Below are 22,340 nucleotides of genomic sequence, written 5' to 3'. Positions count from 1 at the left end.
CTCTCACATAACTGTCTAATTTGTCTGTCATATAGTGTTTCATTTAATGGTATGCAAATATCAAAGAGTCTGCTTCGTACTTCTGCATTTTGATACCTTCATTATATCCTGCTATATGCAGAGAAATCTTGGACGACAATAATGAGTTCCTTGAATATAACAATGGACTTATGCACCGAAAAATTTGAAAGTTTTTTAATTTTTAAAATGAATATGTGTAGCAGCAACTTACAACTTACCTAGCATCTATCAGGGGACTGAGTGCTGCTAGCAGACCACACCAACTAGAATTTATAAGCTGGCAATGAAGAACTTTTTCCTCTTCTGACCCACTGTACTTTCCTGGTGCAGGCTGCTCTTCGACTGTAGGTGGTGTACCTTCTATTATGATTGCAACAGAACGGATTATATCCAAGAGGCAAGCATATGCCACAGATATGCCATACCCATCTGGAATCACTGGTGGTTCTATTTTATCCAGCATTTCAAGGCTGAAAAGTATATTTAGAGCTACATGTTAACCAATAGGTTGTATGAATAATCCACAGCAATTTTTTTTCCTTTAGAAAAAGGTAAGAGTTAAATCAAAAACAGTGCCACAATCAGGTCCACTGTTAGGTAAAATATGGATACTAACAACAAGAAACAAACAGCATGCTTTGGAGTACTCACTATGTTGCTCTTGCCTGCCCACTTGAGAAGGTAGCTACAACAGGGAGCCATACTCCTCTAGAGAAGAATCCGGGCTGTGGAGACACCCCAGGTCCCACTGGCATACCTGCTAGCAGTGCAGGCGGCTGGCCCTGAGCAACAGGCACTGCTGCACCTGCCAAAAGTTCAGGCTTATATCAATAAACTAACACTGTTGTAACAATACATATTTAAATATTACATGCATAGTCCGTTACATTAAAAATTTAAATCAGGCATCAGTAATTGCAGCTCTACAATTGATGACAACATGATTTGAAGAGAACTTCCATATCTGTAACCAAGTCACTATTCTTTTGTTCAGTTAGCAAACAAAACAGGAGAGCAACGTACTTCAGAATGGCTAGAAATGAAAATATTTTAGCACTTAAAACACATGTCCATATGCCATATGGGCCTGCACACCCCTGATGAACCAGTTTGTGCCCCTATGTCATACAAGTCAGAGAGTACCTGCTGCCTCATGGATATTTAGTGTGCCACCAAAGCTGCTTTGGGTTATAATGTGGAAGCAGTTCCTTTTTCTGTAACTAGAGGGCTGCACTTAATGAGCATTTCACTTTCGTAGTTATTTAAAGAGTTACAAAGAGAGAGCCCTTTGCAATTCACTCGCAGGTAGGTATAAAGTTAGAAGTGATGCACAAGCTGTTGGAGCCAGAGAGCTTTGATGTTTTACATGAGGGATCAGAATTGTAAATAGAAGATGCAGGCAGAGATTATTCATACTTGCAAGACATGCATTTGTCTATATTTCAGTTCCCTTTTTAGCAAGTAGTTTAATCCCACTTTTGTGCTGACAGTAGCATTTACAAATCTGTTTCCTTTTGTGTTCTCAGAGTACTGATGCAAGCAGTCTAAAAGATGTCATAACTTAAGTAGTCTGTAGTGAAGTTACATAAAATTAACTTTTTTTCGTATTATTATGTGTGGGTGTGTCCTCAAATTAACAAAATTCTGATTATTGGTTAACAGACTAGTTTCTGTAACTAGAGTGTGTTAGTAAATTGCCAAATCACAACTGAACTTATGCTACAGATGGACCACCAAAATGATCATGACATGTTCCTGGGCACATTAAGTGTTCCCACTTCCCTCATCATATAAAGGTACGTAATGCATCCGGGTACACTATCGAGCATTATTATTTTGGTGGGACAGGTGTTATAGTGTAAGGAGGCATAAATTTGCAAGTAACCTCCAAGTCTTTGATCACTCTGTAGTCAACATTATTGTGGCACTGTACTCCTTCCCTGTGTGTATCTTTTCAGGGTTGCGTTTGGCACTGATTTCATTTTTATTACTCACAGTGAACAACCTCACTGAAGTGAGGTGGTAGAGAAGCTCTTGAAACAGGAGAATATTCAACAAATGGACTGGCCTGCAAATTCAGCCCCCCCCCTCCCCCTCCCCCTCCACCACCACCACAACCACCGGCCCACTACATAAATCCCATCGTGCTTGTGGGATGCGATGCGGAAGACATCGCAACACATACACATGCACAAACAGTCATCCTGCAGTTGCGAACTGCACTGGAGGAGGAATGAAGTGCCCTACCACAAGAACTCATTACCAACCTTGTGGCAAACATGCGAGCACATTGCAGAGCATCCCTGGTGATCACACATCCCATTAAGAACAATGTCCCACCTTTTGTAATGTCCAGGGGACCACCATACATCATGGTGACTTCAGTGTAACTATTCTCTTTTAATTTCTGTTCATCTCATTTTGTACTTTCTTCAGTTATCTCCTATACTATACTTTAGCAGCTCTTTCTATGTAGGGTCCAAGTTTCATCAAGCAATTAGTTGGCATGCAAAAGTTACTTTCGTCCCTAAGTTTCACGTAACAGTGTATTTATACATATACAGAATATTACTGCAAATTACAATATCTGATAAATAAGAATGTCCCAGAACCTTCGAGAAATCAGAAATGTTAAATCATAAACACCTACAGAAAGCAGGAATCAAACCACTGAGCTGCACATCACCAGCTGGCAACTACAATCTCTACATCACAGAGTGTGATATGGCAGTACAATTCTTGTGGACCTGAGCTGCTTCAACAACTGCTGCAGATAATTTTTGGAAAATACATTTAGTACAATGCTGACACATCTACACTATTTGCATCCTGTTCTAAATGCATACGTATCCCAGATGGTAATTAGTAGACTGGTGCCTTCCCTTGGATGACTGAAATATCAATTGTTTTCATTTTAGGCCCATCTTTGACACTTACCTCCATTCAGATAATCTCACAGTATGACTACAGTTACCTTATTAGACACTGTGGAGTAAGAGGATATTAAACAAATGGACTGATCTGCCTGTTCCCCATCCTCCCCCCCCCCTCCCCCCATTTAAATCCCATCGTGTGTATGTGGAACATGGTGACGAGACATCACAACACATCCACACATATTTGGTGTACATACAACCTACCTGTCCTATATACATTCAATTCACAATTTAATATTTCTCTTCTGTTTATTTCTGGTTTCAGCAGCTTTCTGCACGAAGTTTTGTGTCCAGAGGGTTAATATTAATGGATGAGTAATTCTGAGACCTTATCCTAATGCTTCTGTGATTCTATTTTAGTTTTCTGACCTGTAACATTTACAGCACCTTATTGTTCATCTGATATACAGAGAGGGTCCTCCAACATAAAACACCCTGTGTGTTGCTTCCAGAGTGTAGTGCATGGTTAATGTATACACGGAGAAAACATAATTCTCCACTCAATGAGAATCGACAGGGCCTATGATTTAAGGCTTCCATCCTGTTACGAACCAGGAGATGATTGAATTGATTCACTCCCACATTACGTGATAGACAGTCAAGACTGTACAACAAAAATCAGGTTTTCAAAATGCCAGTACCAGTTATAAAACACACACAAATGTATGCTGTTTGTATTTCATTGCCACGTTTAAGATGGTGTTATGCATTTAAGACCTTAATTTATCAACAAATGACCATTCAGAGTTTAATATTGCACTGACTTTTTATGCTGACGATATCAGTTCTGACATGACATCAAAGTGTGACATTCTGCAGACTGTTACTGAGATTTCACTTCTGTTACCAGAGGACTGATCAGTGAAGGACAAAGAATTGTAGTGCAATTAGAATGTGATCAACTGTGAATCCCACCAGAAAGGACAAAGTGCCTCACCCCCCCCCCCCCCTCCAATGTGCATCAGCAACAGTGTAAGATGAAGTAGCTACAGAAAATAAATAGTCAACACACAAATATTTATAAACCAGTCCTGCAACAGTTAATGAATTGTGTGTCCCTTGCCTAATGGGAAACAATTCTTGGGGAAAGGATAGCAGTTATCAATATGAAGGTACTGTTGGTGGTCTGTACATGAAAAAGTTTGTCCTGTAATGAAGATTTTGCAGTGATGATCAATCCCTTCCCAAAATGCTGAAAGTCTGTTTGAGGCTTTCATAAAGAGGCTCTGCTATCCCCCCTCCCCCTTTTACCTGCCAGCCTACTCGACCAACAGATATTATATGGCATATTCACACATGCTTCTAATTCTCCAGTCACTTCCAGTAACCAGCATTATCCATTACCATCCCCCCCCCCCCCCAAACAACTTATCCACATCCTCCAGCAGGACTCTTGACTACCTTTAATCATGCCTTGAAAAGGAGGAACACTTTCCCCACCATCCTTGACACCTACCCCACAGTAGTATTTAACTGCATCCCCAAGCCACAAAATTATCATTGTGCATCCTTAACCCACACCTAACCCACCCAGCCCCTTGCCACATCCACAGCAAAGACTCACGTATTAGAGCTGTCACATGCACCAAACAAGCGCATCATATTTCAGTTCTCAGTTTCAGACATCATCCCCGTCAGAGCCAGGGCCACTTGTGAAAGCAGTAGTGTCCTATATCAACTCTGCTGAAAATTTTACAAAGCATTTTAAGAGAGTATCACCACTGACCAGCTGTCTTCCAGAATGAAAGGCAACCACCAAACTGTGGCCAAGTGCAAAGTTGGCACCCAGAGACAGAGCATTCTGCTTAGCACAACATGCTCAACTGCTTTACAATCAGCATCATCTGGAACATCTCCAGCCCCCTATCGAAAACCAGTTTACACAAATTTCATACATGAGATTTGTCCCAACAACACATCCAGCAATGCTGGAATTCCCATGGTCACAATCTCCAATAGTCACTGTCCTACACACATCACCACACCTGCCTCCATCCCATCCCTTAGTCGCCCATCCACCTCCCCTCCCTTCCACCTCACACTACTTCAGTCCATATATTCTCGGTTTAGACGAACACAGTTGGTTCTTAAGTGTCCCTCTTCCTCTGTTCTATCCTACTCCCCCCATCCCCAAAACCTGCTACTTCATCTTGGACCATACACAACACTCCCTGCCTGCAGCAGTTCCTGCTCACTGGTGCCATACTCCTTTCCCATTCTCCTCCTGCCTCTCCCTTCCCTCCACTATCCATAACCTTCCCTTCAACCCTCCCCCACTCTTCCTATCTCCTTGTTCCTCTCAGTCACCTCACCTGCCACAACCCCTCACTGCATATGCATAGCAGTGTTCCAACAATGTACCACACGAATAGGAGGAGAGAAAGGGGGGGAGGGAGAGAAAAGGGGGGGAAGAGGGAGAGAAAAGGGTGGGAGCTCACCTATGAGTACAATGTTGCACTGCTTCTGGCCTGGATGCAACCACTTATTCGATTGGGAAAAAGTGTCATAATGCTGTTGTATTCCCTGCAGAGGCATTCTGACCCTCAACTGTTGTAACTGCTCCTTCATATCCTGGATACTGACACTGGACTGCTGTTGACCACTGAGCCAGTCCCACACTGTTTTATCGTGGACAGATCTAGGAATTTTCCACAGAAGTACCTTAACATCACACAGACAGTTCAGTTCATAGAGAGAAGTGTCACTTGTGGACAAGTATTGTTCTGTTTAAAAATGACACAATGATGCTGTGGCATGAGAGGTAACACATGAGGATACAAAATGTCCGTCACGTACCACAGAGTTCCCTCTATCACTACCATACGTTACCTGACATCACCCCCAACATCCCCACACACCACGATGCCAAAAGTAACACCAATGTGCCTCTCCAAAAAACTGGAAAAATGGAACCTCTTTCCAGGTCACCACCATACTTCGACAATTGCCGTGCAGGGTAGTGCAAAACTGTGATTCATTGTTGAATGATGCTGTTCATCAACAGTCCATGTTTTCCAATCACAGCACAACACCAAATACATCTGTTTGTTTTGTGATGTGATTTTAACAGCAACCTACCCATGGGACAATAATTCCCTAGTCTGGCTATTGCTAGTCTCTGATTGACAGCGTGGGACAACAGAGAACATTGTCGAGGGTCCACGACTTTTTCTCAGATTGTAGGCACAGATGTAAACGGGTAATGATGAGTCTGATCTACATACAATATGGCAATTCTCCCTTACAGTAGTCGGACATAGTCGACTTGGATCTCAATGGCAAGTATGCCTGCCAACATGTTCCCATGCTGTCCCACACTAGGCCACAAAAATATGGATATTGCACAATTCAGTCTCCTGATTAAATAAAGACCCACAATGAGACTCCGTTGGGTGCTGGTAATGTTGTTTCACATAAGGAAACAGCATCACCATGTCCTTCACTGTGATCAGTCAACATCTGATGATGTTCATGTCTCTTATATACTACACAAGTCCTGGTAACAACATTAAATACGGAAAATATTAATGCAGTCTAGTGGCCATTTACCTGTCACAGAGAACTGCAACTTTAATCATTTACATTCTTGTCTATGTAGTGACTTTTCTAGTAAGGTAGTGTACGTTCTTATGGGAATTTAATAATCCTGCAAGATAACTGTGGTGTCACCGCCAGACACCACACTTGCTAGGTGGTAGCTTTTAAATCGGCCGCAGTCCGCTAGTATACGACGGACCCGCGTGTCGCCACTGTCAGTAATTGCAGACCGAGCGCCACCACACGGCAGGTCTAGAGAGACATACTAGCACTCGTCCCAGTTGTACAGCCGACGTTGCTAGCCATGGTTCACTGAGAATTACGCTCTCATTTGCCGAGACGATAGTTAGCATAGCCTTCAGCTACATTTGCTACGACCTAGCAAGGCGCCGTATTCAATTGCTATAATACTTCTGTATCATCAAGAGCAATGTTCTACAAATGTGGATTAAAGTTAAGTATTCCAGAAGCTACGTACTTTTCTTTATAGCATTCATTATGTATCCTGTTTCAGACCTCACACCAGCCTGCGTGAGCTTATAGCGTGCATTTCGGTCTCCTCCAACAAAACAGTGTTGGCACGTCTGCCGACACTTCAATAACAACACTTAACCACATAGACACAAATTTCACACAAGACAGTTCAGTGCATGGAGTAGCCAGCTTCATCTCCCAATCTCAGTCTGGCCGAGTACAATTGGCTGCACACGGTTGGCAAGTTTTTCGCATTTCTACATGCCACACTGTTCCTGTGATGAAAGCAGACTTACAATGATAATGACATTCACTCATAGATGAGCTGACAGACACCAATATTAATGACATCACACACCACTGTGTATGCTATATTTCACCCTAGACCAATCACATACTGTACTAATGTTACTTGTGCTATACCAAACCGACACATGCATTTTGTACATTTCAAATATCTGCTATTTTGGGTTAAATTTCTTGACTGGACCACATTGTTATGTTTTTTTTTTTCAAATATCTTCTATTTTGGGTTAAATTTCTTGACTGGAAAACACTGTTGTGTTTTATTTATGTTTTTTTTCAACAATTCTGCCAAGTTGTAACTCATCTAAAGCAAAATTTTTTAATGATTGTTATTTTGTAAGTTTTTCCTTGATTTACAGAAACAAATGTACAATACATCTATAAATAACTTTCAATACAGACACAAAAAGCTATAGGCGTTGCACGTACCTGACACAGATGCTTGGCCCATTAACTGTGGATTTACAAAGAGTGACTGGACATAAGCACCAAGTGAATTAACAATGTCTTGAAAAATATTTGTAGCGTGTGCTTTAAGGTCGTAACATTCACAGAATGACTTCAATAATTCTGGCTGAACAGTCATTTTATGCAAGACTTCCAATGCGAGAGAACGCTGCCAGGCTGGTTTATCCGGATCCAGAAATTTTACAATCAGTGATAGGAATATTTCACATTCTGTAACCTGCAAATAAAGTTAAGATTTTTACAATTTTTAGTGTATAAAAGGATTGCACTATATTTAGCCATGCATCACTATCGTCAATTAATACATTTGAATTTCATACTAAAGTCTTAGTTTATTATTGCTAGCACATGAAAAACAGTAACCATTTTTAAGTGGTTAGTATTTCATTTTAATTTCTGAGCCCAGTCTGTTTCTCATTCAGTTTGAAATGAGCACACAAAAGCAAAATTCTTTGGAAAGCATAAATATTGACAGTATTATCCCGAATATGATTTCAGAAAGATCAAGCCATCTTTATTCAGACAAAGGATCAAGTTTTATTATGTTCTGGTCACATCACACTGTCTATAGGAAATGGAAAGTGGTATCCTTGCTAATACTCTGAATAATATATAAACCATTACTTCAAAAAACTTAGTGCAAATTGATTTAAGTAACTTTAAAATTGATTTAAGTAACTTTAAAATTAACAACTGCTACAAAAGCACACTAGATTCAACTTTTGTGAGAGATAATTAAATTCACCAGCAAAATTTATAAAATCTCTATAAATATTTGTTTTCCTGCATTGCACTACCACAGCTAACCACCTGTGTTTCATTTGTCATGAGGTTTTGCAACCTATGTGCACACGAGCATGAATGATAAACTGTGCTGACACGAATGCATCAGTAGATGAGGTATTTTGTCCTACTCCCAATAGAACTAGTGGTTTAAATTGAAGTGGTTTCATAAGCTGTAATCGACAATGTTGCTTAAATAAAGTGTCTCATACACCCTTGCAAATGAAAGTTTTTCTTTGTGTTATCCCAGATGATGCACATTTTAAAAAAAGCTACACTACACTATCAGGCCCTGAAGACCGTGAGATGTCTACCGATCAATGTCTCATCCTCCGCTCTGTATAACTGTGAGGATGCACTCTCAGCCGTTGCCAGCTTTCCACACCTTCAAGCCATTATTTTTTATACAAGTAGCTCCTCAATTGGCGTCACGAGGCAGAATGTACCATGTTCCAGTCCTTCCAGCAAGGACAAAGCCCTAACAGTACAGGAATTGAGCCCCGGTCCTCCACACGAGAGTCTGATGTGCTGATCACTTGGCTATGGAGGCAGAGCATTGTATCCTTTGGTATGGGATAAATTTACAAATAAAATGATTCTGAATTCAAAGGTGGGGTCAGGGCAACCCACTAACAATGTGCAGCTGCAATGTCAGATGAAGTGTAAAACTAGGACATCAGCAGCTAAAATTGAGGGTAATGAGTCATCTAATGTCAGTGTTTGCATTATAGTGGTAAATGTGGGGGCACGCTATTAAAATATGCACCACTGATACAGGGGCACTCAACTCCAGTTATGTGGAGCTGATAAGAATGTATTCATGGGTCAGTCTAACATGGTTGACGCTGTGAAGCAGAGTTGGCAACAAAATCCAGATTCTCAGTGGAATGTTCAGCATGAAAACATCACTGCAGTTATAGAATCTTTTATGGTGGGCAGCATTTTGGTGGTATCAACAGCACACAAATCCCTATTCCACAATGCTGTAAAGTTGTTGGGATACAGTCCTCCTTGAGTCATGGCACAGTGTCTTTAATTGTTGGGGATCCTTTTTTGTAGCCTCCTTCATGAAACAATATTTCCTGCAACTCTGGCATGGTTAGGAGTCCAGAGAAATATGGGGGACATTCATGTACAAATGAAATAGTTTGTAGGAAGAGTTTTGTTCTTTCATTACTTTACATTAGAACAGCTGACAAATAAAAATTGTTTTGTTTTAATTGCAATATTGGATTTAATGATGATGTGTCTGCTTGAAGTTTTCACATTAGTTGAACAACATTCAGTGATTGGTTTTTGCTTTCTGCTTTCTGAAGGTGAAAGAACTACTAAAATATTTTCTTAAATGATTTTACAGTATATTGAAAACTGTACAAACTGGGAACGTTTTTATAAGTCAGTAAAACCGTTTAAAAATAGTCGAACCTCAGTGACTGACAAGCAACATACTGGCCAGCCAGTTGAAGAGTCATCTCTTTCACTTGAAACACACACTGATGACATTATTCCTGAAGAACGACATGTTACAGTTGTTGTTTTTTTTGGGGAAGGAGACGAGACAGCGAGGTCATCGGTCTCATCGTATTAGGGAAGGACGGGGAAGGAAGTTGGCCGTGTCCTTTGAAAGCAACCAACCCGGAATTTGCCTGGAGCGATTTAGGGAAATCACGGAAAACCTAAATCGGGATGGCCGGACGCGGGATTGAACCGTCGTCCTCCCGAATGCGAGTCCAGTGTCTAACCACTGCGCCACCTCGCTCGGTGACATGTTACAGTTGAACATATAGTAAAAATAGTTGCAATATGTGTTGGCACAGTTCATAACATTATCAGTAACAAGCTCAAAGACAGCAAAACAAATGCAAGGTGTGTCCTGAAAGAGTTAATGCAACAACACAAGAAAACAAGAATCGAAGAGTATACAAACTTGAAAGAATGTTATGAAAGGTATAGTGACCCTTTTCTAAACAAAACAAGATTCTAGTCAATGAAACTTGGGTACAGCATTTTGAACCAGAGTCCAAAATAAAGCATTTAATGTAAGCACACCAACTCATCTGTCCAAAGGAAATTCAGAATGCATCAACAGGAAAACTCATGTTGGCCATCTTTTAGGATGCCCTAGGTGTCATCTTTTCAAAAATGAGGTGGACAAAGAATTTATGGAGAAAGTGACTCAAACAACAAGATAAAGACTTCTTTGGATCAGGTATGCAAGAACAGCAGAGCAGTATGTTGATGATATTCTACGCCCCATTTTGTTGCTCTCCATGGCACACCATCCTGGGCCTACATTTCAACCAGATAATGCCCGCCAATACATGGTGAGAGTTGCTACTGCTTGTAAATCGTACCTTGGCCAGCAGTGTCAGTGGATCTCTCCCCAACTGCGAACATTTGGAGCATAATGGACGGGTCATCCACCTACTCAGGATTTTGACAGAATTTGCCACAATATCCCTAACAACTACATCCAACAACTATCAACCACCTACAAGCCAAATGACTGCTTGTGTAAGGACCAGTGGTGGACCAATGCGTTATTGCCTTGCTCAATTTGTGATGCCCTTTCTCTTGAATAAATCATTCAACTTTTCTGAAATTGTAATCATTTCTTTGTCTGTCTGTACATGTACATCACCTCTACTGATTTCAGCCCCATTTGGCTAATTCCTTCATGGCGCTCCTTGTTTTTTATCTTAAGAGTGTATTTAAGAGCTCACATAATGGTTATTAGTTCTTCAGTGAAGACATTACATTCCTATGATGGGGTGTTGTGCAGTGTTGCCTGTATGTGTGAAGACATAACTCATTTGGAAAACTCACACTTGAACCATCAGCGTAAATGGTTTCCAAATTCTGTAACTAGTTCACCAATGAACAAAACAGTTTTCATAGAATGGATGCGTCCGATACGTCTTTTTTGCTGAAGGAGAGCTCTAGACAAAGTTGTGAGTAATGTTACTCTAAGTTGTCGTGAGAATGATTGTGAGAGATAATTCAGGAAGGTCACGTGTAGTTTAGAGAGGATGGGTTTTAAACATGCTAACAGAGTCATACCAGAGCATGGGCTTTTTTGTGAAGGTTGTGTTCTTTTATCTGGGAATAGACTATGATGATTTGAACAGCCCTTGAGGTTACATTTATCGACAGTATAGTTTAGCAGTAGTTGAAGCTGTCAAATCTGTATGAGGGTACTCTTGCCTCTGTCAGGATGCTATCATAAATGCACCAATTTTGAGTCTGATCCCACAATGATGTATGGTATCCAAAAGACATACATGTAGATGTTGAGGCTGTTAATCCATAGGCCAGGCTACCATAGTCCATAGGGGCATAGTATGAGAGTGTTATCAACATTGCTGAAGAGTGGAGCAATCAGCACACAAAGAAGAGTTCCTCAGGCAGCACAGAGCATTAAGTTTCATTTGGCGCTTCTGTTTCAGGTCGTGTATATGTGACACATCAAAAACTAGTTCCAGGAAGTGGTAAGGTTGTACTACCATCAGTTCTACCAGAACATGGAATCATCATGAGGTGATAAATGATTTTTCACAGTTAAAAAAAAAGGACAAAAGAGAGAGAGAGAGAGAGAGAGACGGGGGAGGGTACAGACGGGGGAGGGTACAGACGGGGGAGGGTACAGACGGGGGAGGGTACAGACGGGGGAGGGTACAGACGGGGGAGGGTACAGACGGGGGAGGGTACAGACGGGGGAGGGTACAGACGGGGGAGGGTACAGACGGGGGAGGGTACAGACGGGGGAGGGTACAGACGGGGGAGGGTACAGACGGGGGAGGGTACAGACGGGGGAGGGTACAGACGGGGGAGGGTACAGACGGGGGAGGGTACAGACGGGGGAGGGTACAGACGGGGGGGGGGGGGGGGGTACAGACGGAGGGGGGGGGTACAGACGGGGGGGGGGGGGTACAGACGGGGGGGGTACAGACGGGGGGGGTGGTGGTGGTACAGACGGGGGGGGGGGGGTACAGACGGGGGGGGGGGGGGGTTACAGACGGGGGGGTTACAGACGGGGGGGGGGGGGGGTACAGACGGGGGGGGGTACAGACGGGGGGGGGTACAGACGGGGGGTACAGACGGAGGGGGGGGTACAGACGGGGGGGGGGGTACAGACGGGGGGGTACAGACGGGGGGGTACAGACGGGGGGGGGTTACAGACGGGGGGGGGGGGGTTACAGACGGGGGGGGGGGGGGTACAGACGGGGGGGGAGAGGGTACAGACGGGGGGGAGAGGGTACAGACGGGGGGGGTGAGGGTACAGACGGGGGGGGTGAGGGTACAGACGGGGGGGTAGAGGGTACAGAAGGGGGGGGAGAGGGTACAGACGGGGGGGAGAGGGTACAGACGGGGGGGAGAGGGTACAGACGGGGGGGGGAGAGGGTACAGACGGGGGGGGAGAGGGTACAGACGGGGGGGAGAGGGTACAGACGGGGGGGGAGAGGGTACAGACGGGGGGGGAGAGGGTACAGACGGGGGGGGAGAGGGTACAGACGGGGGGGGAGAGGGTACAGACGGGGGGGGAGAGGGTACAGACGGGGGGGGAGAGGGTACAGACGGGGGGGGAGAGGGTACAGACGGGGGGGGGAGAGGGTACAGACGGGGGGGGAGAGGGTACAGACGGGGGGGGAGAGGGTACAGACGGGGGGGGAGAGGGTACAGACGGGGGGGGAGAGGGTACAGACGGGGGGGAGAGGGTACAGACGGGGGGGAGAGGGTACAGACGGGGGGGAGAGGGTACAGACGGGGGGGAGAGGGTACAGACGGGGGGAGAGGGTACAGACGGGGGGGAGAGGGTACAGACGGGGGGGAGAGGGTACAGACGGGGGGGAGAGGGTACAGACGGGGGGGAGAGGGTACAGACGGGGGGGAGAGGGTACAGACGGGGGGGAGAGGGTACAGACGGGGGGGAGAGGGTACAGACGGGGGGGAGAGGGTACAGACGGGGGGGAGAGGGTACAGACGGGGGGGAGAGGGTACAGACGGGGGGGAGAGGGTACAGACGGGGGGGGAGAGGGTACAGACGGGGGGGAGAGGGTACAGACGGGGGGGGGAGAGGGTACAGACGGGGGGGGGGAGAGGGTACAGACGGGGGGGGGGGAGAGGGTACAGACGGGGGGGGGAGAGGGTACAGACGGGGGGGGGAGAGGGTACAGACGGGGGGGAGAGGGTACAGACGGGGGGGGAGAGGGTACAGACGGGGGGGGAGAGGGTACAGACGGGGGGGAGAGGGTACAGACAGGGGGGAGAGGGTACAGACAGGGGGGAGAGGGTACAGACAGGGGGGAGAGGGTACAGACAGGGGGGAGAGGGTACAGACAGGGGGGAGAGGGTACAGACAGGGGGGAGAGGGTACAGACAGGGGGGAGAGGGTACAGACAGGGGGGAGAGGGTACAGACAGGGGGGAGAGGGTACAGACAGGGGGGAGAGGGTACAGACAGGGGGGAGAGGGTACAGACAGGGGGGAGAGGGTACAGACAGGGGGGAGAGGGTACAGACAGGGGGGAGAGGGAGAGAGAGGGGGAGAGGGAGAGAGAGGGGAGGGGGAGAGAGAGGGGAGGGGGAGAGAGGGGGAAGGGGGGAGGGGGAGAGAGGGGGGAGGGGGAGAGGAGAGAGGGGGAAGGGGGAGAGAGAAGGAATGGAGATGTTGGCAGCAAGTGAAGTAGTTCTGGTAGTTGCTTGTGGTATGCTGGTTGGTCACTAAAAGGGTAACAGCTGATGGCTGGCCACTTCGTGAGGTACTTTCCTGGTTTTACTGGCATAATTCAGGAGGTGACGTGCAAAAACTAACATGACCACTAAATCCAGTTTTCCTTGGTCTAAATAAAACTTATTTCAGACATAAATATGAATGAAGATAACATATTTCAATACAAACACCTTTAATTTTGTGCCAAAAGTCATTTCATATCTGTAAATCAAATTTACAATGAAAACATTCCTTTAAAAATATATTTAAATAGGACATGTTCTCATTGGCATTAATCATTTGGACATGTTCAGCTCTAAACGGTTTTCAAAAGCAAATATCTTTTTTTTTTTAATTACTTCTGTCCTATTGTATGTGATCTAGTATATCACATTACATATTTGTAATAGTTCAGTATGTGATATCATGGAAACAATTATAAACTGGCAACAGTAAAATTTATATTCAGCATTTTACCAAAAGTTCTGATTTTATCGTTGCTTCACACTTACTTAAAATATTTCAAATCACTGTAACAGAAAACAATGAGGTAACAACTGCATTACCCATTGTTAGAATGGCTCTTTGATGTAACTGTTACACGTAAAAATATAAACCAGAAGCATCATATAAACAATCACAAGCAATTTCCTCTCTCTTTGTGTTGAACAACATGGTATATCGTCAATGATGGATGTATACCAACTTAAGTCCTCTTAATTTTGCGAGTGTGAGATTGGATGGCTGAGAAGTACTTGAGCTTATGGTTAAGAAAACAGTTTCGTACTGGCCCATGCATGTTTCGAAAGAGACTTCTGCTCTTTACATCTTGCTGGGACCTCTAGAATGCAGATGCCTCCATAACAATATGAATGTTACCCTTGTATATGAAAATTAGTTTCATTTCACTTATGTGATCTAAATTTTGTAGGCCTTTAGATATGGATTTCACATATATCACTGTCCAATAATCACCAATGTTTCTTACTTCGCCCACTGACTGGCAGACCTCATTATGTTCCTCTTTTGTTACAACTGTTGTCCTGTTTCGTAGAAGTGTCTCTACTCTATCAAAAATGTGGTCAGCAGGTAAGTGACTGTTTCCTCGTAAGAATAATTACTACTTCTCAATATTATTATGAGGAAGCACAGAAGCAAAAATTGATGCTAAAAGCTCCACTGCATGGAAATCAAGTGACTGGAATAAGAGTCTTCTATTGGCCGTAACGAATTAGTTGTTCTTTGCATGAAATTTATGTGTGGCCTTTGCAAGAAACAAATGTGATTCAAATGTCTAAAATCGATCTCTCACAGTGAGGAGGAAACCTATAAAATGACACATTCACTCAGTCCCACCTCACTTGCATTAGCCCACACAATCACTGTATCTCACAGGCCTTAATACAATGGAGGAGGGTGGAAGGTGATATACAAGGGATTGAAACAGAACTAAAACCACAGAAGAGCTACAATAAAGGCACAGGGACTCAGTAAAGTATTGGGAGGAATCTGTTCATAGCAACTGGTTTCGTGGACCAATGTACAAACTCTACCCAATGCCCTGCCAGGGTCAGCTCAATTTTTATAAGCAGCTTTGTAATTTCACAAGAGGATAGTGTTCTGTTGAGGATCTGGTTTCCTATATGTCTATCCAACCTACAGGTGGAATGCTATTAACTGTTTAATAACAGAGGGCAGAAGTAGCCATTACAATTGCTGCATAGAGGGGGACAGGGGGGAGGGGGGGGGGGGGAAGAAATCAAAAGCAACAACATTTTTTGTCACAAATCAAGGTGAGCCAATACTGTGTATTGTGGGGGATTGTTGTCAATTTGCCCAATTTCTGTAGGTAACAATGGGGATCCAGGACCACTGGAGTTACTGGGTCTGTCTTTCCTTACAGTTTCTTGTTTACATCCTCTCTCATCCTCCTTTTAGGATTTTAGTTCCAGCTGGGAAATGTCTAGATGGCTTACTGGAACTGAAGATGAATGGTCCATCCTATGGCCCAGTTCCTACACCTCCTTCAGCTACTAGTTATTGTCAGGGTGTTGGGATGAGGTTGATCTGTAGGGTATGTGTAGGGGTGGGAGGCAGCACTCCCTGAAGAGGGATCTGTTGAGGAGGATATTGCTCTGCTTTGGGAGACAAGGTTGACATCTTTGAGGTAGATGTAAAAGGGATAATATGGAAGGGAAAGAGAGAGGGAACAACTTCATTTCCCTTATGGGGTGTGCTTGGAAGGCTGATCAGGCATATTACTGAGCGAGGGAGGGTGAGCAATCTTTTTCACTGTAGATGATACCTTTGTTAATAACTGTCTGAAATTTTTCATCATTTGTACAGGATGCAAGCATTCATACTTCTGAGCCTCAAAGTAGGTTTTTGGTCAAAGGATTTAAATTCTTATATTTTGCATTCTTTTCTGAAGACATGGCAAGGTGGTGAGCGAGCAGAATATTGTTCTCGACAGTTAAGGTAAATCTTTGGTTTGCACATAGCGTGTTCTTGTGTACTGGTTCACCACAGTTTCCATAAATTGTGTCATCTGTACAGTGTGAAAATATGCATCCCAGTTCATAAATTTAAAACAATGGTAGTGCATATCATCTGAGGTAATGCTAACAGAATATTTCCTTCTCTTTGTCTGAGAGTATGTCACCTTCAGAAGCCAGGATGAAGGCACACTGGACATGAAAGACAAAGCAGACTTCAAATCTTTCTATGTTGGCATGTTATTTTTCAATCTGTTAGTAGTATAATGTCACAATGAAAACTTTTCTTTGTACCATGTTGAAACTCTTTTGGGATGCAATTATGACTGAGATATCTTCACACTTGTTGCACTACAGCAAGATTGGCGACTAGGTGGGAGATGATGTTTTGATTAATACTGATCCATTTCCTACCAAGGTGACTTTGCTGTACTTATCTTCAGTTGTTCTACAAAGAAAAATGGTTCTCCATCCGTTCTGGTATAGACCAAGTATTGTAGAGTGGTTGTTCTCCTTGTTTTGTAAATAAATTTTCCTCCCATGGTGTAGATAAGGTAGGAAATGTGTCTCATCTCTGTAACTATCTGATCTTCCATATACGACTACTAGGAGCATATGACCACCAGATGGGAATAGTCTGGAGCTCTTCACTGCAAGTTGTTCACCTTGGTGGCACTCCAGCTGAGGTTTGTCCCCATCAAAGCAATGGCTACCAACAGTGTGATTCCTGCATGGTCAAAGGGCTACAGCTGTGCAAGTACTCAATGAATCCCTCTATGAAGGATTGGCTACCATGTTGGGTTTTGGGCACGTTCAATGTATCTCATATATATCAGGTGAATAAAATGGAGTATGAAATCTAGTAAGACTTGTTTTGAAAAGTGGACTTTCAAACCCAGTAACAGGGATCCTACATGACTAGTAAAAAAAGATAAGGAATACGTTAAGATGGTGGAAGAATGTCCCAAATTGGAATCCTTGGGTAAGCTCTGGCCACATCAAAGGAGCCACCAGGGGGGAAGGATGGTCAGAGGGCGGAAGGGGTAGGTGGGTAGGAGAAAGGGAGGGGGAGGAAGAGGAGGGAGGGAAAGGGGGGAGGGAGGGTGAAGGGGACAGAGGGGAGGGGAGAAATGCAGCATGGCATAAGATGAAATACCATAATGGCTCAGGGCACGGCCCATGCTCACTATGCACATGCTCACCAAAGAGTTGGAGAGGAGGGGTCAGAAAGATAGAGTAGACTCAGGTGTTGGTACATTTATTGTAAAATGATGCAGAAATACTAGGTTCATCAAGGCCTAATGGGAATCTAACTGCAAATTTATATGAAAAAAGTAACTGGCATTGGTGTAAATGGCTCTGAGCACTATGGGACTCAACTGCTGAGGTCATTAGTCCCCTAAAACTTAGAACTAGTTAAACCTAACTAACCTAAGGACATCACAAAAATCCATGCCCGAGGCAGGATTCGAACCTGCGACCGTAGCGGTCTTGCGGTTCCAGACTGCAGCGCCTTTAACCGCACGGCCACTTCGGCCGGCGGCATTGGTGTACTTCAATAAATATTGGCTGTTTCTACCACCTGCTAGATTCAGCATATCAACATGTATACTGCCACCACTGTATACCTCATGAGGATAAGACAAGTCACACCAGTGCGTGCATGGAAACACCTCTCCCCTCCTCCCTTACACACACACACACACACACACACACACACACACACACACAGAGCCTCTATGTGAGCATCAGGAAGAGGGAATCAGTGAGACATTTATGTTTCAAGTGCACATTGTACATAAACATGTGCAAATGTAAAGACACAATAGTGTGACAAAAAGGTGATATGTCCATGGCCATATGGTGTGCAAAGTTGCTGGATTTGTTGGTGTTTCATTGTGGATGGTTACAAGTTTCTAGAAGCAGTGTAGTAACACACAGTCAAAAACACGATGTCAAAATTGTAATCGGAAAAAGATACTGACAGAGGGAGTGGAGATGTATTTCATGGCCTTGTGAATCAAAATTGCTTTCAAATCCAACATGAATTTCTGCATGCAGTGAATGAAACTCCATCCCAACCTGTTGGCAAGAGAGCACTGGAACAGGAACTGCATGCAATGAACATTTGGAATTGGTCACCTCGCAAAAATCCATTGCTCACACAAGCACATACTGCTGCATATCTTCAATGGGCTAGATATCATCGAACATAGACAGTAGCCAACAGGCAAAACATAGTTTGGTCTGATGAATCACATTTTTACCTATATTCAAATGAGACATGCATCACTGAGTGCACTGAAGGTCAAATGAAGCAATTCAGCCTGAATATGTGCAAGCCAGAGGTTTTTACTATTATGAACTGGTCCTGCTCACTGAGGTGACCACAAACATGAACCAGCATGTTTATTTAAAAATTCTGAATTATCACTTGGTGCCTTTCAGTCAACATCTGCATGACGAGTACGCTACTGATACCCCTGTTTTTCAAGATAACAACCGCAAAGTTCATCAGGCTGGAAGAATATGTCGCTTGTTATTTGAACACTCCCCCACTTTGTTATACCATGAGTAGCCTGCAATATCACCTGACCTGAATCCCATAGAATATAAATCAGCACACCCAAATTTGGGGGAACTGCATGATCAAATCCTCAGTGAGTGATTTAATCTGGATGCGATGTACCTGCACAACCTTTTGGACTAACTTCCCAACCGAATCCAAGTGGCTATCAAGTCCAGGGGCAAAATTACATGGCAGTGAATCTTTCTGTGAGATTATGTAGATTTAGATCCAGATGTAGATCAAATTGACTGTAATTAGTGTGAAGGCTGTCAAACACATATCCAATATTTACATTCTTCAGTTGTTGCATCTCAGAGTGAGCAACTGTAGACTGTTCAGAATACCATACATACAAGAGATAGCAACAACCTGATATATATACTCTCCAGAATATTTGCCTACAGCATTAGGAAAAATAACATTGTAAATGGGAAAATAAACTTAATAGTGTACGACTAAGAATGGAATAAAAGGTCACACTATGTATTAGAAGTACTAAATTAGCATGCTGCACTGGATTATTTTCACAGAAATCACCTAACAATAGATTCTAGGTGTTAGCTTTTGATGATGAAAATTTAAAAAACTAAATTCAAGACAAAGAACTTTATTACTCCATAATACTATTTCATGACAGACTTACCAGCAAGCTGTGATATTTTTGAATTAGAATAGAAACTACCCTTAGCAGTCTCATGCTTATTGGAAAATACGGCTTGTCTAATGGAGTTGCTTGTTGTATACTCTGTGGTACAGAACTTCGATACTTTATATTTGGGGAAAACAATTTTATAACCAATGCACACACTCTTTCCTTTAACAAGAAACTGAATTCTGGATGCTGCAAGTAAGAAATAGAACAAAATTATTAGTTAGTAAGCAAATTGAAACATCTACATTTCTGTATATGAAGTCTGAGTCTCCACCACTGCCAAAATTGGGAAATGAAAGATACAATTTTCATAGAAAACAAACTAACTACTATTCATGAAATAGTTCAATTACTTATTTATTTAATTTGAAAACAGAGTTTCAAATACAAATAGTCCTTATAGATCAACTACATAAAGTCCAAACTTGTGTATTATATTATGTTTGTACTTTTTCCACAGTTGGGTACAATTAAAGTCAAGAAAAGCCTATACCACAATATACGAGAGTAATCCCAAAAGTAAAGAACTCTGTTTGTGTGGCAGTTGGTCACACTTTTATGAAGAGTGCTTCATGCGCTGTGTGTACACATGCACACGCCACGCTGAGGCGCTCAGTCTTGGCTTGGCAGCTGTTGAGAATGGAGCTCCTGTTGGATGTTACCGCCACATGCGAATTGTGCGCAGTTATTTAGTTTTTGAATGCAAAGGGCACTGCACCAATTGAAATCCATCGCCAATTGACGGAAGTGTATGGTGAGTCATGCGTGGATGTCAAAGATGTTCGTAAGTGGTGTAGAGAGTTTGCAGCTGGTCGGACCGAAATTGACGACGAACAAGGGAGCGGGAGACCATCAATTTCTGAGGAGACAGTGTTGAAGGTTGAGCAAAGCATTCATGACGATCGGCAGATCGCCCTGGATGATCTCTGCACGTCGGTTCTTGAGGTTTCCCGAAGCACCGCTCACAGGTTTTTAATGGAAACATTGGACTACCGGAAGGTGTGGGCAAGATGGGTGCTACGCATGCTGACTGAGGACCACATATGGCAATGAGGTGATGCTTCCCGTGCATTTCTTCACTGCCTTGCACCCGAACAGGACAACTTTCTGGACTCAATTGTCACGGGTGACGAAACTTGGGCATACCACTGTACACCTGAGACCAAGCAACAATCACGCTAGTTCATAACTTTCTGAACAGCACGGCGGCAAGCTGGTATGACATGGGCATACAAAAACTGCCACTGTGTCTACAAAAATGCATCGAGAGAAATGGTGATTGTGTCGAAAAATAGCTAAGTGTTCAAGCTGTAAACTGATGTAAACCATTGTAGAAATAAACAGGTGTATGTACTTATAAAACAATAGGAGACCTTACTTTTGGGATTACCCTCATACGTATATAGGTTATGAAACAGTTTGATCATGAGATTCTCTTTTCATGTGAAACAATTTCAAACTATTTTCTTAAGTGTGTCATTCATAGTTTCTTAAAAGTGATCGACAATAGACATATTTTAGGTGACTGGTTAGATTCCATACAGCATGTAACAACTACTGATAGGAAATGTTTATTGAGCATTTTGCACCACTCTGATGGCTCACTAATAGTATTACTTTCTCCACAGCAGTAGTGGGATATATTGATCAGCTATCCTGATATTCCTTTCAGAACAGATTATATGACTTTAATTCTGCCCTAAAAGCTGCCTATTCTCTTGGTGTAATGCTTGGTTTTAGGCAGTGCAATAACATTCAGCATTCTGAAGTACTGTCTGTAGTGAAAGCTTTGTAACTGCTTACTGTATGACTGACTATGTGACGGTAATTATGTGATGAATAAAAGAGTGCTGATTTCTTGAGACTATCTTTCTGTATTAGCACTGATGTACTTAAAAATTAACTCTTTCAGCTAGAGACAACCAAGAATAAAGTTATATGGCATAAACTGTGCAATTGGCACCATGAACATGGTTTAAAATCATTTGAAAATTTTCAAACCCAATCATTTTTACAGTATGAAGCTAAATTTAGCAAACTAAGCAGCTGCCGAAAGATTTCTTTTTCTTTTTTTCTTTTTTTTTTTTGCATAAAAAACAATGTCTGTGCTAATATATTCAAAATGTACCTGGTAAAATACAGATGAAAAATTTGTCAGAACTGACTCCAGCAGTTCCAAGCCAAATGTGCGTGTCATCTCAGTCATTCCAATTAACCAATATGGTTGATCAGCATTTACAAGCTGCACAAGGTCCTGATCAAAAGAAAAAGAAAATTCAATTTTACCTACATTTTTAGACTTAATACATTTGATTAGAGCATATAAATTACTAATTTAGTTTATAAAAATGTCATTCTTAATTAACCCTTTCAGGCCCTCTGGCTAAAATT

The 22,340-nt window shown here is 43.0% G+C and overlaps 1 protein-coding gene across 2 annotated transcripts in view; it reads right to left on the bottom strand.

Annotated features, from left to right (window-relative positions):
- LOC126183231 (protein MON2 homolog) overlaps positions 1 to 22,340 on the bottom strand; it is a 222,524-nt gene that overhangs the window by 156,744 nt on the left and 43,440 nt on the right. For both annotated transcript variants that reach the window (XM_049925015.1, XM_049925016.1), the window contains exons 5-9: positions 22,078 to 22,203; positions 19,941 to 20,138; positions 7,704 to 7,959; positions 673 to 826; positions 240 to 491 (exon numbers count right to left, since the gene is read on the bottom strand). In XM_049925015.1, the coding sequence (XP_049780972.1) occupies positions 240 to 491; positions 673 to 826; positions 7,704 to 7,959; positions 19,941 to 20,138; positions 22,078 to 22,203 (986 nt within the window). The remainder of the gene's footprint in view (positions 1 to 239; positions 492 to 672; positions 827 to 7,703; positions 7,960 to 19,940; positions 20,139 to 22,077; positions 22,204 to 22,340) is intronic.

Source organism: Schistocerca cancellata, chromosome 4 (genome assembly GCF_023864275.1).
Source record: "Schistocerca cancellata isolate TAMUIC-IGC-003103 chromosome 4, iqSchCanc2.1, whole genome shotgun sequence".
Lineage (NCBI taxonomy): Eukaryota > Metazoa > Arthropoda > Insecta > Orthoptera > Acrididae > Schistocerca > Schistocerca cancellata.
This window is presented reverse-complemented; position numbering and strand designations above follow the sequence as displayed.